Here is a 16,753-nt window from a genome sequence, read left to right as displayed (position 1 = left end):
CTGTATAGAGGGCACTTGTCTGTACACAGCTGTATAGAGGGCACTTGTCTGTACACAGCTGTATAGAGGGAACTTGTCTGTACACAGCTGTATAGAGGGCACTTGTCTGTACACAGCTGTAGAAGGGGAGCTTGTCTGTACACAGCTGTATAGAAGGAACTTGTCTGTACACAGCTGTATAGAGGGCACTTGTCTGTACACAGCTGTATAGAGGGCACTTGTCTGTACACAGCTGTATAGAAGGAACTTGTCTGTACACAGCTGTAGAAGGGGAGCTTGTCTGTACACAGCTGTATAGAGGGCACTTGTCTGTACACAGCTGTATAGGGCGCACTTGTCTGTACACAGCTGTAGAAGGGGAGCTTGTCTGTACACAGCTGTTTATGGGGCACTTGTCTGTACACAGCTGTATAGAGGGCACTTGTCTGTACACAGCTGTAGAAGGGGAGCTTGTCTGTACACAGCTGTACAGAGGGCACTTGTCTGTACACAGCTGTTTATGGGGCACTTGTCTGTACTCAGGTATATAAGGGGAACTTATGTGTACAAAGCTGTATGTGGACACTTATCTGTACACAGCTATATATCATATACCCCACATCCCCTGACGAAGCCACAGTGTGTGGCGAAACATGTTGGGAGGGGTGGTATAGAGTGATACGTTTTAAACAGTGTCTAGTTGCAGGGAGAAACCGCTAATAGCATGCTGCAGCAGCAACCAAGGATACAAGGAGAGTGTTATAGTGAGGGAAATAGGTATTTACAGCGTTAACTGCAGGGCCGTCTTTACCAAGGGCAAAAGGGGCAGCTGCCCAGGGCCCAGTTGCTCCTGGGGGGCCCAAGGCAGCTGCCTCTTGAGCCCTGCTAGCCACTGCCCCGGGTGTCAAGCTGGCACTGAGTCCAGGCATCACGATGGTACTGTGTTAAAGTTTTGATCTAGGACCTTAATGACATCATTACCATGTGACCAGTAACCTAGCAATTACTGGTCACATGGCTATGAGGTCATCACAGGTCCTGTGGAGTGTTGCAGAAGTTAACTGTGGAGCTTTTTTATGTGAAGATTACATCAGAAAAAGGTGACAGGGGCTGTTATGTTAATATACCTTAAACTACTGTATAGTGGAGTGCTGTATACTGTGTGGTGGGCTGTATACTGTGTGGGTGGGGCCTGTATACTGTGTGGGGGGGGGCCTGTATACTGTGTGGGGGGGGGCTGTATACTGTGTGGGGGGGGGGCCTGTATACTGTGTGGGGGGGGGGGCCTGTATACTGTGTGGGGGGGGGGCTGTATACTGTGTGGGGGGGGGGCCTGTATACTGTGTGGGGGGGGGCCTGTATACTGTGTGGGGGGGGGCCTGTATACTGTGTGGGGTGGGGCCTGTATACTGTGTGGGGGGGGCTGTATAGTGTGTGGGGGGGGGGCCTGTATACTGTGTGGGGGGGGCCTGTATACTGTGTGGGGGGCCTGTATACTGTGTGGGTGGGGCCTGTATACTGTGTGGGGGGGGCCTGTATACTGTGTGGGGGGGGGCTGTATACTGTGTGGGGGGGGGCCTGTATACTGTGTGGGGGGGGGCCTGTATACTGTGTGGGGGGGGGGGGCCTGTATACTGTGTGGGTGGGGCCTGTATACTGTGTGGGGTGGGGCCTGTATACTGTGTGGGGGGGGGCTGTATACTGTGTGGGGGGGGCCTGTATACTGTGTGGGGGGGGGCCTGTATACTGTGTGGGGTGGGGCCTGTATACTGTGTGGGGGGGGGCTGTATACTGTGTGGGGGGGGGGGGCCTGTATACTGTGTGGGGGGGGCCTGTATACTGTGTGGGGGGGCCTGTATACTGTGTGGGGGGGGGCCTGTATACTGTGTGGGGGGGGGGGCCTGTATACTGTGTGGGGGGGGGCCTGTATACTGTGTGGGGGGGGCCTGTATACTGTGTGGGGGGGGGCCTGTATACTGTGTGGGGGGGGGCCTGTATACTGTGTGTGGGGGGGGCCTGTATACTGTGTGGGGGGGGCCTGTATACTGTGTGTGGGGGGGGCCTGTATACTGTGTGGGGGGGCCTGTATACTGTGTGGGGGGGGCCTGTATACTGTGTGGGGGGGGGGCCTGTATACTGTGTGGGGGGGCCTGTATACTGTGTGGGGGGGGCCTGTATACTGTGTGGGGGGGGCCTGTATACTGTGTGTGGGGGGGGCCTGTATACTGTGTGGGGGGGGGGCCTGTATACTGTGTGTGGGGGGGGCCTGTATACTGTGTGGGGGGGCCTGTATACTGTGTGGGGGGGGCCTGTATACTGTGTGGGGGGGGGCCTGTATACTGTGTGGGGGGGCCTGTATACTGTGTGGGGGGGGCCTGTATACTGTGTGGGGGGGCCTGTATACTGTGTGGGGGGGGCCTGTATACTGTGTGGGGGGGCCTGTATACTGTGTGGGGGGGCCTGTATACTGTGTGGGGGGGGGCCTGTATACTGTGTGGGGGGGGGGCCTGTATACTGTGTGGGGGGCTATACTGCTGTACTGTATACTGTGGGGGTCTGTATACTGTGGGTGCGGTATAGTGTAAAGTGCTATACTGCTGTACTGTATAGTGTGGGGGGCTGTATTGTGTATAGTTTGGGGTGCTGTATACAGTGAGGTGTTGTATACTGTGGGGTGCTGTATACTGTGGGCTGCTATACTGCTCTACTATATACTGTGGGGTACTGTATAGTGTGGGGTGCTATACTGCTCTACTATATACTGTGGGGTACTGTATAGTGTGGGGTGCTATACTGCATACTGTGGGTTGCTATATACTATAGGGTGCTATACTGCATACTGTGGGGTGCTGGGGTGCACTGTAACACTAGGGTGACCCGAGCCCCGGTCTCCTTCCTGCAGAGCGGTGCCCACTTCCAGCCTGAGCCCAGAGCACTGATCCTGAGCCGCTGGAGTCTTCAGAACTGGAAGTATTCACTGGACTCTACCAGATGTGTGGATTTTTTGTGTGTGTTGTGGTGGAGGGCGTGATTGCCTGCTAAGGTGTGGGAAGGCGGGATCCAGGGGGCCCAAGTAAATTTTTGCCCAGGGTCCAATCAATATTAAAGACGGCCCTGGTTAACTGAGACCTCTATGAACAATAATAGAGGACTTAGCGCAGTCTGAGTAGAGTGAGAGAGGAGGGAGACAGTAGTGAGGGAGACTAGTGACTCCGTGGTAGCCCTGCGGTAGAGACAAATAGCTACAATAAATATAAGAACAGCAACAATGTTAGCTGCATGGTCACCTTGATTACAGGGGTCAGATAGCAGAGATTCTCAGCAGGAGAGATACCTCCACTACTGCTCCACATGTGACTACATGTTAATAATCAGCACAACAACTGCTAGTGCGAATACCATCCTATACAAGAAGGTGGGATGAGATACACCTATTAAGGGACCCCACAAAATGACTGTGAATGCTATCACACTACTCCGGAATAATCCCATATGACACTAGACACTGACAATTTTAAATGATTTTTCTTCTTTAGAGTGTGTGTTTCAAATAAGTTTTAACAATTAATCAATAAAGATACAATTTTAACATTAGTTAGGGACCCCTACAGGGATTCTAGGTCTCAATAGACCAATGTTTTACTAATATAAATATCCCGAGGGTCTCTAAAAGGGACTTTGATCAAATAAACCATCTATATAGGGGGCACTTGTGTGTACACAGCTGTATAGGGGGAACTGACCTGTACACAGCTATATAGGGGGAACTGACCTGTACACAGCTATATAGAGGGCACTTGTCTGTACACTGATGTATAGAGGGCACTTATCTGTACACTGCTGTATAGGAGGAGGTTCTCAGTACACATCTGTATAGGGGATGCTTTTCTGTACACAGTAGTATAGAGGGCACTTGTCTGTACACAGCTGTATAGAGGGCACTTGTCTGTACACAGCTGTATAGGGGGCACTTGTCTGTACACAGTTGTATAGAGGGCACTTGTCTGTACACAGCTGTATAGAGGGCACTTGTCTGTACACAGCTGTATAGAGGGCACTTGTCTGTACACAGCTGTATAGAGGGCACTTGTCTGTACACAGTTGTATAGAGGGCACTTGTGTGTACACAGCTGTATAGGGGGAACTGACCTGTACACAGCTGTATAGGGGGCACTTATCTGAACACAGTTGTATAGAGGGCACTTGTCTGTACACAGCTGTATAGGGGGCACTTGTCTGTACACAGCTGTATAGAGGGCACTTGTCTGTACACAGCTGTATAGAGGGCACTTGTCTGTACACAGCTGTATAGGGGGCACTTGTCTGTACACAGCTGTATAGGGGGCACTTGTCTGTACACAGCTGTATAGGGGGCACTTGTCTGTACACAGCTGTATAGGGGGCACTTGTCTGTACACAGCTGTATAGGGGGCACTTGTCTGTACACAGTTATACAGAGGGCACTTGTCTGTACACAGCTGTAGAAGGGGAGCTTGTCTGTACACAGCTGTACAGAGGGCACTTGTCTGTACACAGCTGTATAGAGGGCACTTGTCTGTACACAGCTGTATAGAGGGCACTTGTCTGTACACAGCTGTATAGAGGGCACTTGTCTGTACACAGCTGTATAGAGGGCACTTGTCTGTACACAGCTGTATAGAGGGCACTTGTCTGTACACAGCTGTATAGAGGGAACTTGTCTGTACACAGCTGTATAGAGGGCACTTGTCTGACAGCTGTATAGAGGGCACTTTTCTGTACAGAGCTGTATAGAGGGCACTTGTCTGTACACAGCTGTATAGAGGGCACTTGTCTGTACACAGCTGTAGAAGGGGAGCTTGTCTGTACACAGCTGTATAGAAGGCACTTGTCTGTACACAGCTGTATAGAGGGCACTTGTCTGTACACAGCTGTATAGAGGGCACTTGTCTGTACACTGATGTATAGAGGGCACTTGTCTGTACACAGCTGTATAGAGGGCACTTGTCTGTACACTGATGTATAGAGGGCACTTGTCTGTACACAGCTGTATAGAGGGCACTTGTCTGTACACAGCTGTATAGAGGGCACTTGTATGTACACAGCTGTAGAAGGGGAGCTTGTCTGTACACAGCTATAGAAGGGGAGCTTGTCTGTACACAGCTGTACAGAGGGCACTTGTCTGTACACAGCTGTTTATGGGGCACTTGTCTGTACACAGCTGTATAGAGGGCACTTGTCTGTACACAGCTGTATAGAGGGCACTTGTCTGTACACAGCTGTTTATGGGGCACTTGTCTGTACACAGCTGTATAGAGGGCACTTGTCTGTACACAGCTGTAGAAGGGGAGCTTGTCTGTACACAGCTGTACAGAGGGCACTTGTCTGTACACAGCTGTTTATGGGGCACTTGTCTGTACACAGCTGTATAGAGGGCACTTGTCTGTACACAGCTGTAGAAGGGGAGCTTGTCTGTACACAGCTGTACAGAGGGCACTTGTCTGCACACAGCTGTTTATGGGGCACTTGTCTGTACTCAGGTATATAGGGGGAACTTATGTGTACAAAGCTGTATGTGGACACTTATCTGTACACAGCTATATATCATATACCCCACATCCCCAGACGAAGCCACAGTGTGTGGCGAAACATGTTGGGAGGGGTGGTATAGAGTGATACGTTTTAAACAGTGTCTAGTTGCAGGGAGAAACCGCTAATAGCATGCTGCAGCAGCAACCAAGGATACAAGGAGAGTGTTATAGTGAGGGAAATAGGTATTTACAGCGTTAACTGAGACCTCTATGAACAATAATAGAGGACTTAGCGCAGTCTGAGTAGAGTGAGAGAGGAGGGAGACAGTAGTGAGGGAGACTAGTGACTCCGTGGTAGCCCTGCGGTAGAGACAAATAGCTACAATAAACATAAGAACAGCAACAATGTTAGCTGCATGGTCACCTTGATTACAGGGGTCAGATAGCAGAGATTCTCAGCAGGAGAGATACCTCCACTACTGCTCCACATGTGACTACATGTTAATAATCAGCACAACAACTGCTAGTGCGAATACCATCCTATACAAGAAGGTGGGATGAGATACACCTATTAAGGGACCCCACAAAATGACTGTGAATGCTATCACACTACTCCGGAATAATCCCATATGACACTAGACACTGACAATTTTAAATCATTTTTCTTCTTTAGAGTGTGTGTTTCAAATAAGTTTTAACAATTAATCAATAAAGATACAATTTTAACATTAGTTAGGGACCCCTACACGGATTCTAGGTCTCAATAGACCAATGTTGTACTAATATAAATATCCCGAGGGTCTCTAAAAGGGACTTTGATCAAATAAACCAGCTATATAGGGGGCACTTGTGTGTACACAGCTGTATAGGGGAAACTGACCTGTACACACCTGTATAGGGGGCACTTATCTCTACACAGCTGTATAGAGGGCACTTGTCTGTACACAGCTGTATAGAGGGCACTTGTCTGTACACAGCTGTATAGAGGGCACTTGTCTGTACACAGCTGTATAGAGGGCACTTGTCTGTACACAGCTGTATAGAGGGAACTTGTCTGTACACAGCTGTATAGAGGGCACTTGTCTGTACAGAGCTGTATAGAGGGCACTTGTCTGTACACTGATGTATAGAGGGCACTTGTCTGTACACAGCTGTATAGAGGGCACTTGTCTGTACACAGCAGTATAGAGGGCACTTGTCTGTACACAGCTGTAGAAGGGGAGCTTGTCTGTACACAGCTGTACAGAGGGCACTTGTCTGTACACAGCTGTATACTGGGCACTTGTTTGTACACAGCTGTATAGAGGGCACTTGTCTGTACACAGCTGTTTATGGGGCACTTGTCTGTACACAGCTGTATAGAGGGCACTTGTCTGTACACAGCTGTATAGAGGGCACTTGTCTGTACACAGCTGTAGAAGGGGAGCTTGTCTGTACACAGCTGTACAGAGGGCACTTGTCTGTACACAGCTGTTTATGGGGCACTTGTCTGTACTCAGGTATATAAGGGGAACTTATGTGTACAAAGCTGTATGTGGACACTTATCTGTACACAGCTATATATCATATACCCCACATCCCCTGACGAAGCCACAGTGTGTGGCGAAACATGTTGGGAGGGGTGGTATAGAGTGATACGTTTTAAACAGTGTCTAGTTGCAGGGAGAAACCGCTAATAGCATGCTGCAGCAGCAACCAAGGATACAAGGAGAGTGTTATAGTGAGGGAAATAGGTATTTACAGCGTTAACTGAGACCTCTATGAACAATAATAGAGGACTTAGCGCAGTCTGAGTAGAGTGAGAGAGGAGGGAGACAGTAGTGAGGGAGACTAGTGACTCCGTGGTAGCCCTGCGGTAGAGACAAATAGCTACAATAAACATAAGAACAGCAACAATGTTAGCTGCATGGTCACCTTGATTACAGGGGTCAGATAGCAGAGATTCTCAGCAGGAGAGATACCTCCACTACTGCTCCACATGTGACTACATGTTAATAATCAGCACAACAACTGCTAGTGCGAATACCATCCTATACAAGAAGGTGGGATGAGATACACCTATTAAGGGACCCCACAAAATGACTGTGAATGCTATCACACTACTCCGGAATAATCCCATATGACACTAGACACTGACAATTTTAAATGATTTTTCTTCTTTAGAGTGTGTGTTTCAAATAAGTTTTAACAATTAATCAATAAAGATACAATTTTAACATTAGTTAGGGACCCCTACACGGATTCTAGGTCTCAATAGACCAATGTTGTACTAATATAAATATCCCGAGGGTCTCTAAAAGGGACTTTGATCAAATAAACCAGCTATATAGGGGGCACTTGTGTGTACACAGCTGTATAGGGGGAACTGACCTGTACACAGCTGTATAGGGGGCACTTATCTGAACACAGTTGTATAGAGGGCACTTGTCTGTACACAGCTGTATAGAGGGCACTTATCTGTACACTGCTGTATAGGAGGAGGTTCTCAGTACACATCTGTATAGAGGGCACTTGTCTGTACACAGCTGTATAGAGGGCACTTGTCTGTACACAGCTGTATAGAGGGCACTTGTCTGTACACAGCTGTATAGAGGGCACTTGTCTGTACACAGCTGTATAGAGGGCCCTAGTATGTACACAGCTGTATAGAGGGCACTTGTCTGTACACAGCTGTATAGAGGGCACTTGTGTGTACACAGCTGTATAGAGGGCACCTATCTGTACACTGCTGTATAGGAGGAGGTTCTCAGTACACATCTGTATAGGGGATGCTTTTCTGTACACAGTAGTATAGAGGGCACTTGTCTGTACACAGCTGTATAGAGGGCACTTGTCTGTACACAGCTGTATAGGGGGCACTTGTCTGTACACAGCTGTAAAGAGGGCACTTGTCTGTACACAGCTGTATAGGGGGCACTTGTCTGTACACAGCTGTATAGAGGGAACTTGTCTGTACACAGCTGTATAGAGGGCACTTGTCTGTACACAGCTGTATAGAGGGCACTTGTCTGTACACAGCTGTATAGAGGGAACTTGTCTGTACACAGCTGTATAGAGGGCACTTGTCTGTACAGAGCTGTATAGAGGGCACTTGTCTGTACACAGCTGTATAGAGGGCACTTGTCTGTACAGAGCTGTATAGAGGGCACTTGTCTGTACACAGCTGTAGAAGGGGAGCTTGTCTGTACACAGCTGTATAGAAGGCACTTGTCTGTACACAGCTGTATAGAGGGCACTTGTCTGTACACAGCTGTATAGAGGGCACTTGTCTGTACACAGCTGTAGAAGGGGAGCTTGTCTGTACATAGCTGTAGAAGGGGAGCTTGTCTGTACACAGCTGTACAGAGGGCACTTGTCTGTACACAGCTGTTTATGGGGCACTTGTCTGTACTCAGGTATATAAGGGGAACTTATGTGTACAAAGCTGTATGTGGACACTTATCTGTACACAGCTATATATCATATTCCCCACATCCCCTGACGAAGCCACAGTGTGTGGCGAAACATGTTGGGAGGGGTGGTATAGAGTGATACGTTTTAAACAGTGTCTAGTTGCAGGGAGAAACCGCTAATAGCATGCTGCAGCAGCAACCAAGGATACAAGGAGAGTGTTATAGTGAGGGAAATAGGTATTTACAGCGTTAACTGAGACCTCTATGAACAATAATAGAGGACTTAGCGCAGTCTGAGTAGAGTGAGAGAGGAGGGAGACAGTAGTGAGGGAGACTAGTGACTCCGTGGTAGCCCTGCGGTAGAGACAAATAGCTACAATAAATATAAGAACAGCAACAATGTTAGCTGCATGGTCACCTTGATTACAGGGGTCAGATAGCAGAGATTCTCAGCAGGAGAGATAACCTCCACTACTGCTCCACATGTGACTACATGTTAATAATCAGCACAACAACTGCTAGTGCGAATACCATCCTATACAAGAAGGTGGGATGAGATACACCTATTAAGGGACCCCACAAAATGACTGTGAATGCTATCACACTACTCCGGAATAATCCCATATGACACTAGACACTGACAATTTTAAATGATTTTTCTTCTTTAGAGTGTGTGTTTCAAATAAGTTTTAACAATTAATCAATAAAGATACAATTTTAACATTAGTTAGGGACCCCTACACGGATTCTAGGTCTCAATAGACCAATGTTGTACTAATATAAATATCCCGAGGGTCTCTAAAAGGGACTTTGATCAAATAAACCAGCTATATAGGGGGCACTTGTGTGTACACAGCTGTATAGGGGGAACTGACCTGTACACAGCTGTATAGGGGGCACTTATCTGAACACAGTTGTATAGAGGGCACTTGTCTGTACACAGCTGTATAGAGGGCACTTATCTGTACACTGCTGTATAGGAGGAGGTTCTCAGTACACATCTGTATAGAGGGCACTTGTCTGTACACAGCTGTATAGAGGGCACTTGTCTGTACACAGCTGTATAGAGGGCACTTGTCTGTACACAGCTGTATAGAGGGCACTTGTCTGTACACAGCTGTATAGAGGGCCCTAGTATGTACACAGCTGTATAGAGGGCACTTGTCTGTACACAGCTGTATAGAGGGCACTTGTGTGTACACAGCTGTATAGAGGGCACCTATCTGTACACTGCTGTATAGGAGGAGGTTCTCAGTACACATCTGTATAGGGGATGCTTTTCTGTACACAGTAGTATAGAGGGCACTTGTCTGTACACAGCTGTATAGAGGGCACTTGTCTGTACACAGCTGTATAGGGGGCACTTGTCTGTACACAGCTGTAAAGAGGGCACTTGTCTGTACACAGCTGTATAGGGGGCACTTGTCTGTACACAGCTGTATAGAGGGAACTTGTCTGTACACAGCTGTATAGAGGGCACTTGTCTGTACACAGCTGTATAGAGGGCACTTGTCTGTACACAGCTGTATAGAGGGAACTTGTCTGTACACAGCTGTATAGAGGGCACTTGTCTGTACAGAGCTGTATAGAGGGCACTTGTCTGTACACAGCTGTATAGAGGGCACTTGTCTGTACAGAGCTGTATAGAGGGCACTTGTCTGTACACAGCTGTAGAAGGGGAGCTTGTCTGTACACAGCTGTATAGAAGGCACTTGTCTGTACACAGCTGTATAGAGGGCACTTGTCTGTACACAGCTGTATAGAGGGCACTTGTCTGTACACAGCTGTAGAAGGGGAGCTTGTCTGTACATAGCTGTAGAAGGGGAGCTTGTCTGTACACAGCTGTACAGAGGGCACTTGTCTGTACACAGCTGTTTATGGGGCACTTGTCTGTACTCAGGTATATAAGGGGAACTTATGTGTACAAAGCTGTATGTGGACACTTATCTGTACACAGCTATATATCATATACCCCACATCCCCTGACGAAGCCACAGTGTGTGGCGAAACATGTTGGGAGGGGTGGTATAGAGTGATACGTTTTAAACAGTGTCTAGTTGCAGGGAGAAACCGCTAATAGCATGCTGCAGCAGCAACCAAGGATACAAGGAGAGTGTTATAGTGAGGGAAATAGGTATTTACAGCGTTAACTGAGACCTCTATGAACAATAATAGAGGACTTAGCGCAGTCTGAGTAGAGTGAGAGAGGAGGGAGACAGTAGTGAGGGAGACTAGTGACTCAGTGGTAGCCCTGCGGTAGAGACAAATAGCTACAATAAATATAAGAACAGCAACAATGTTAGCTGCATGGTCACCTTGATTACAGGGGTCAGATAGCAGAGATTCTCAGCAGGAGAGATACCTCCACTACTGCTCCACATGTGACTACATGTTAATAATCAGCACAACAACTGCTAGTGCGAATACCATCCTATACAAGAAGGTGGGATGAGATACACCTATTAAGGGACCCCACAAAATGACTGTGAATGCTATCACACTACTCCGGAATAATCCCATATGACACTAGACACTGACAATTTTAAATGATTTTTCTTCTTTAGAGTGTGTGTTTCAAATAAGTTTTAACAATTAATCAATAAAGATACAATTTTAACATTAGTTAGGGACCCCTACACGGATTCTAGGTCTCAATAGACCAATGTTGTACTAATATAAATATCCCGAGGGTCTCTAAAAGGGACTTTGATCAAATAAACCAGCTATATAGGGGGCACTTGTGTGTACACAGCTGTATAGGGGGAACTGACCTGTACACAGCTGTATAGGGGGCACTTATCTGAACACAGTTGTATAGAGGGCACTTGTCTGTACACAGCTGTATAGAGGGCACTTATCTGTACACTGCTGTATAGGAGGAGGTTCTCAGTACACATCTGTATAGAGGGCACTTGTCTGTACACAGCTGTATAGAGGGCACTTGTCTGTACACAGCTGTATAGAGGGCACTTGTCTGTACACAGCTGTATAGAGGGCACTTGTCTGTACACAGCTGTATAGAGGGCCCTAGTATGTACACAGCTGTATAGAGGGCACTTGTCTGTACACAGCTGTATAGAGGGCACTTGTGTGTACACAGCTGTATAGAGGGCACCTATCTGTACACTGCTGTATAGGAGGAGGTTCTCAGTACACATCTGTATAGGGGATGCTTTTCTGTACACAGTAGTATAGAGGGCACTTGTCTGTACACAGCTGTATAGAGGGCACTTGTCTGTACACAGCTGTATAGGGGGCACTTGTCTGTACACAGCTGTAAAGAGGGCACTTGTCTGTACACAGCTGTATAGGGGGCACTTGTCTGTACACAGCTGTATAGAGGGAACTTGTCTGTACACAGCTGTATAGAGGGCACTTGTCTGTACACAGCTGTATAGAGGGCACTTGTCTGTACACAGCTGTATAGAGGGAACTTGTCTGTACACAGCTGTATAGAGGGCACTTGTCTGTACAGAGCTGTATAGAGGGCACTTGTCTGTACACAGCTGTATAGAGGGCACTTGTCTGTACACAGCTGTAGAAGGGGAGCTTGTCTGTACACAGCTGTATAGAAGGCACTTGTCTGTACACAGCTGTATAGAGGGCACTTGTCTGTACACAGCTGTAGAAGGGGAGCTTGTCTGTACACAGCTGTAGAAGGGGAGCTTGTCTGTACACAGCTGTACAGAGGGCACTTGTCTGTACACAGCTGTTTATGGGGCACTCTTCTGTACACAGCTGTATAGAGGGCACTTGTCTGTACACAGCTGTAGAAGGGGAGCTTGTCTGTACACAGCTGTACAGAGGGCACTTGTCTGTACACAGCTGTACAGAGGGCACTTGTCTGTACACAGCTGTATAGAGGGCACTTGTCTGTACACAGCTGTAGAAGGGGAGCTTGTCTGTACACAGCTGTAGAAGGGGAGCTTGTCTGTACACAGCTGTACAGAGGGCACTTGTCTGTACACAGTTGTTTATGGGGCACTTGTCTGTACTCAGGTATATAAGGGGAACTTATGTGTACAAAGCTGTATGTGGACACTTATCTGTACACAGCTATATATCATATACCCCACATCCCCTGACGAAGCCACAGTGTGTGGCGAAACATGTTGGGAGGGGTGGTATAGAGTGATACGTTTTAAACAGTGTCTAGTTGCAGGGAGAAACCGCTAATAGCATGCTGCAGCAGCAACCAAGGATACAAGGAGAGTGTTATAGTGAGGGAAATAGGTATTTACAGCGTTAACTGAGACCTCTATGAACAATAATAGAGGACTTAGCGCAGTCTGAGTAGAGTGAGAGAGGAGGGAGACAGTAGTGAGGGAGACTAGTGACTCCGTGGTAGCCCTGCGGTAGAGACAAATAGCTACAATAAACATAAGAACAGCAACAATGTTAGCTGCATGGTCACCTTGATTACAGGGGTCAGATAGCAGAGATTCTCAGCAGGAGAGATACCTCCACTACTGCTCCACATGTGACTACATGTTAATAATCAGCACAACAACTGCTAGTGCGAATACCATCCTATACAAGAAGGTGGGATGAGATACACCTATTAAGGGACCCCACAAAATGACTGTGAATGCTATCACACTACTCCGGAATAATCCCATATGACACTAGACACTGACAATTTTAAATGATTTTTCTTCTTTAGAGTGTGTGTTTCAAATAAGTTTTAACAATTAATCAATAAAGATACAATTTTAACATTAGTTAGGGACCCCTACAGGGATTCTAGGTCTCAATAGACCAATGTTGTACTAATATAAATATCCCGAGAGTCTCTAAAAGGGACTTTGATCAAATAAATCAGCTATATAGGGGGCACTTGTGTGTACACAGCTGTATAGGGGGAACTGACCTGTACACAGCTGTATAGGGGGCACTTATCTGAACACAGTTGTATAGAGGGCACTTGTCTGTACACAGCTATATAGGGGGCACTTGTCTGTACACAGCTGTATAGAGGGCACTTGTCTGTACACAGCTGTATACTGGGCACTTGTCTGTACACAGCTGTATAGGGGGCACTTGTCTGTACACAGCTGTATAGGGGGCACTTGTCTGTACACAGCTGTATAGAGGGCACTTGTCTGTACACAGCTGTATAGAGGACACTTGTCTGTACACAGTTGTATAGAGGCAACTTGTCTGTACACCGCTGTATAGAGGGCACTTGTCTGTACACAGCTGTATAGAGGGCACTTGTCTGTACACAGCTGTATAGAGGGCACTTGTCTGTACACAGCTGTATAGAGGGCACTTGTCTGTACACAGCTGTATAGAGGGCACTTGTCTGTACACAGCTGTATAGGGGGCACTTGTCTGTACACAGCTGTATAGGGGGCACTTGCCTATATGTAGCTGTATAGAGGGCAATTCTCTGTATATAGCTATATAGAGGGAACTTGTCTGTACACAGCTGTATAGAGGGCCCTAGTATGTACACTGATGTATAGAGGGCCCTTGTCTGTACACAGCTGTATAGAGGGCACTTGTCTGTACACAGCTGTATAGAGGGCCCAAGTCTGTACACAGCTGTATAGAGGGCACTTGTCTGTACACAGCTATATAGAGGGCACTTGTCTGTACACTGATGTATAGAGGGCACTTGTCTGTACACAGCTGTATAGAGAGCCCTAGTCTGTACACGGCTGTATACTGGGCACTTGTCTGTACACAGCTGTATAGAGGCCACTGTTCTGTACACAGCTGTATAGAAGGCCCTAGTCTGTATACTGCTCTATAGAGGGAACTTGTCTGTACACGGCTGTATAGAGGGCACTTGTCTGTATACTGCTCTATAGAGGGAACTTGTCTGTACACGGCTGTATAGAGGGCACTTGTCTGTATACTGCTCTATAGAGGGCACTTGTCTGTACACAGCTGTATAGAGGGCACTTGTCTGTACACTGCTGTATAAAGGGCACTTGTCTGTACACTGCTGTATAAAGGGCACTTGTCTGTACACAGCTGTATAGAGGGCACTTGTCTGTACACGGCTGTATACTGGGCACTTGACTATTATTTATTTGATAGTGACAGTATTTCATGGTACTGTACATCAAGAGCAGCATACACAAACAATATCAAACAATACAAATGCAATAAGCATGAAATTGTTAACATATGGATATAGAATGGACAGGACTCTGCCCCCGAGAGCTTACAATCTACATCTAAGTGTATCTCTGCACTGTATAATGTCAGGTACTCGGGTGTTATAAGACTGAGCTCCTCACATCCTGGTCGTTCTGTACGTGGATTTCATTATATTTTCTAGACTGATCTTTTCCTTTTATTCTCCAGAACGATGTAAAAAACCCTCAATAAGTAACCTGGAGAAGATCTCACTGTCCAAAGAATATTATGACCCGTCTGAGGAGGTGACGTTACAGTGTAAACCTGGATATTATCCCTCATCGGACAGAATACAATGTATGAATAATGGAGAGCGGGACGACTGGACACCGACTGCTGTCTGTATAGGTGAGTACTACCCATGTAACCTGTGTGCCCCGCTGTAATGATACTACTGCACACAGCTGTATAAGGGGTGCTTATCTGCACACAATTGTATAGGGGGCAATTATCTGTACACTGCTGTATAGGGGGAACATATCTGTACACAGTTGTATAGAGGGTACTTGTCTGTACATAAGCTTTATAAACCGTGTACCGGGGTGGGCTCCTCAGGATACAGCAAAGCCACAAAGAAGGAAAGCAACTCTGACACCAGCTTTTGCAAAAAACTGAATTTTACTAACACGTGATAATAAACACAACCACAAATGCAGAAAACATAAAATAAGTTTACATACACCCAGCCCAAAGTCTGAGACCCCTGTGTTACATAGCACTTCGCCCCCTGATGGATGTCAGGGGAAATTTTGCAGTAATTTACCTACTGGGGGCACATATAAAACTGCCTCGCCGTACCTATTATTACCCTGAAACAAACACAAACAATTGGTTGGGTGCTTAGTATGGGCTGGCCTACGGTGCAACACAGCAGTTCACACTCTTACCGTGCTTTAAATTATTCCCCCTCCAATAACTAGTCCGGTAGCATGTGCCTGATTATTTATCCTGAGCAAAACGCTGAACTGGATAGATTTTGTGGGGGTATTTGTCAGCTCTTAAATGTGCAATGTTCCTTTTAGTAATGGAGTCCTTGTAGAACAGTAAATGAGGCCCCCAGCGGGGGAGGAGTATCGTTAACTAAAATATAACTTTTAATTCAATGTGCAACTAAAACACACCACTAAGATGCAATATCATAAAAACGGATGGGGTTCAAGCCTGGTACCCCAGTACTGCTAGAGAAGTAATTAAACCTGCTCCACCTGGTGAATGGTGCGAGCAGTCTTACCAGATGTAATGACCGGCGTCACGCACAGGGAGGGAAAAGGGAAAGCCCTGCCCAAGGGAGAGGGTAAGGTGGTGACCCCTGACTCACCTTGCAGCTGGCACCTGACTGCCCTGACGTCCCTAGACGGGTTCCTCACCCGTGCGGCGATCACGTGCCTAAACCCTGGCTTTCCCTGAAATGAGCCCTAGATAGTGAACGGGCCGGTGGGATCGCTAGTCCGCACCACTGAACTAAGAGGGAAACACCAGGGAGAGGACAGACAATACAGACAAACACATACACCCAGGTGGGCGACCACAGCAGTCCACAAAGTTCCACAAAGTTCCAACAGGGATCCGGAGGGTAGCGTTCTGGATCAACAACCAGAGAACGCAGCAACACAGCTCCAGAGGGTCAGAATAGATGTCCAGGCAGGAAGCTCTATATCTGGCAACCAGAGAAGTGTGAGAGGGGAATATAAGGAGGTTTGGGAGTGCTGGACAAGAAACAGC

General features: G+C 47.2%; 1 protein-coding gene across 1 annotated transcript in view; it reads left to right on the top strand.

Moving 5' to 3' along the window:
- LOC120991958 (receptor-type tyrosine-protein phosphatase kappa-like) overlaps positions 1–16,753 on the top strand; it is a 307,712-nt gene that overhangs the window by 79,007 nt on the left and 211,952 nt on the right. Inside the window, exon 5 of the mRNA XM_040420706.1 lies at positions 15,200–15,379. Within this exon, the coding sequence (XP_040276640.1) occupies positions 15,200–15,379 (180 nt within the window). The remainder of the gene's footprint in view (positions 1–15,199; positions 15,380–16,753) is intronic.

Source organism: Bufo bufo, chromosome 2 (genome assembly GCF_905171765.1).
Source record: "Bufo bufo chromosome 2, aBufBuf1.1, whole genome shotgun sequence".
Taxonomy (NCBI): Eukaryota; Metazoa; Chordata; class Amphibia; order Anura; family Bufonidae; genus Bufo; species Bufo bufo.
This window is presented reverse-complemented; position numbering and strand designations above follow the sequence as displayed.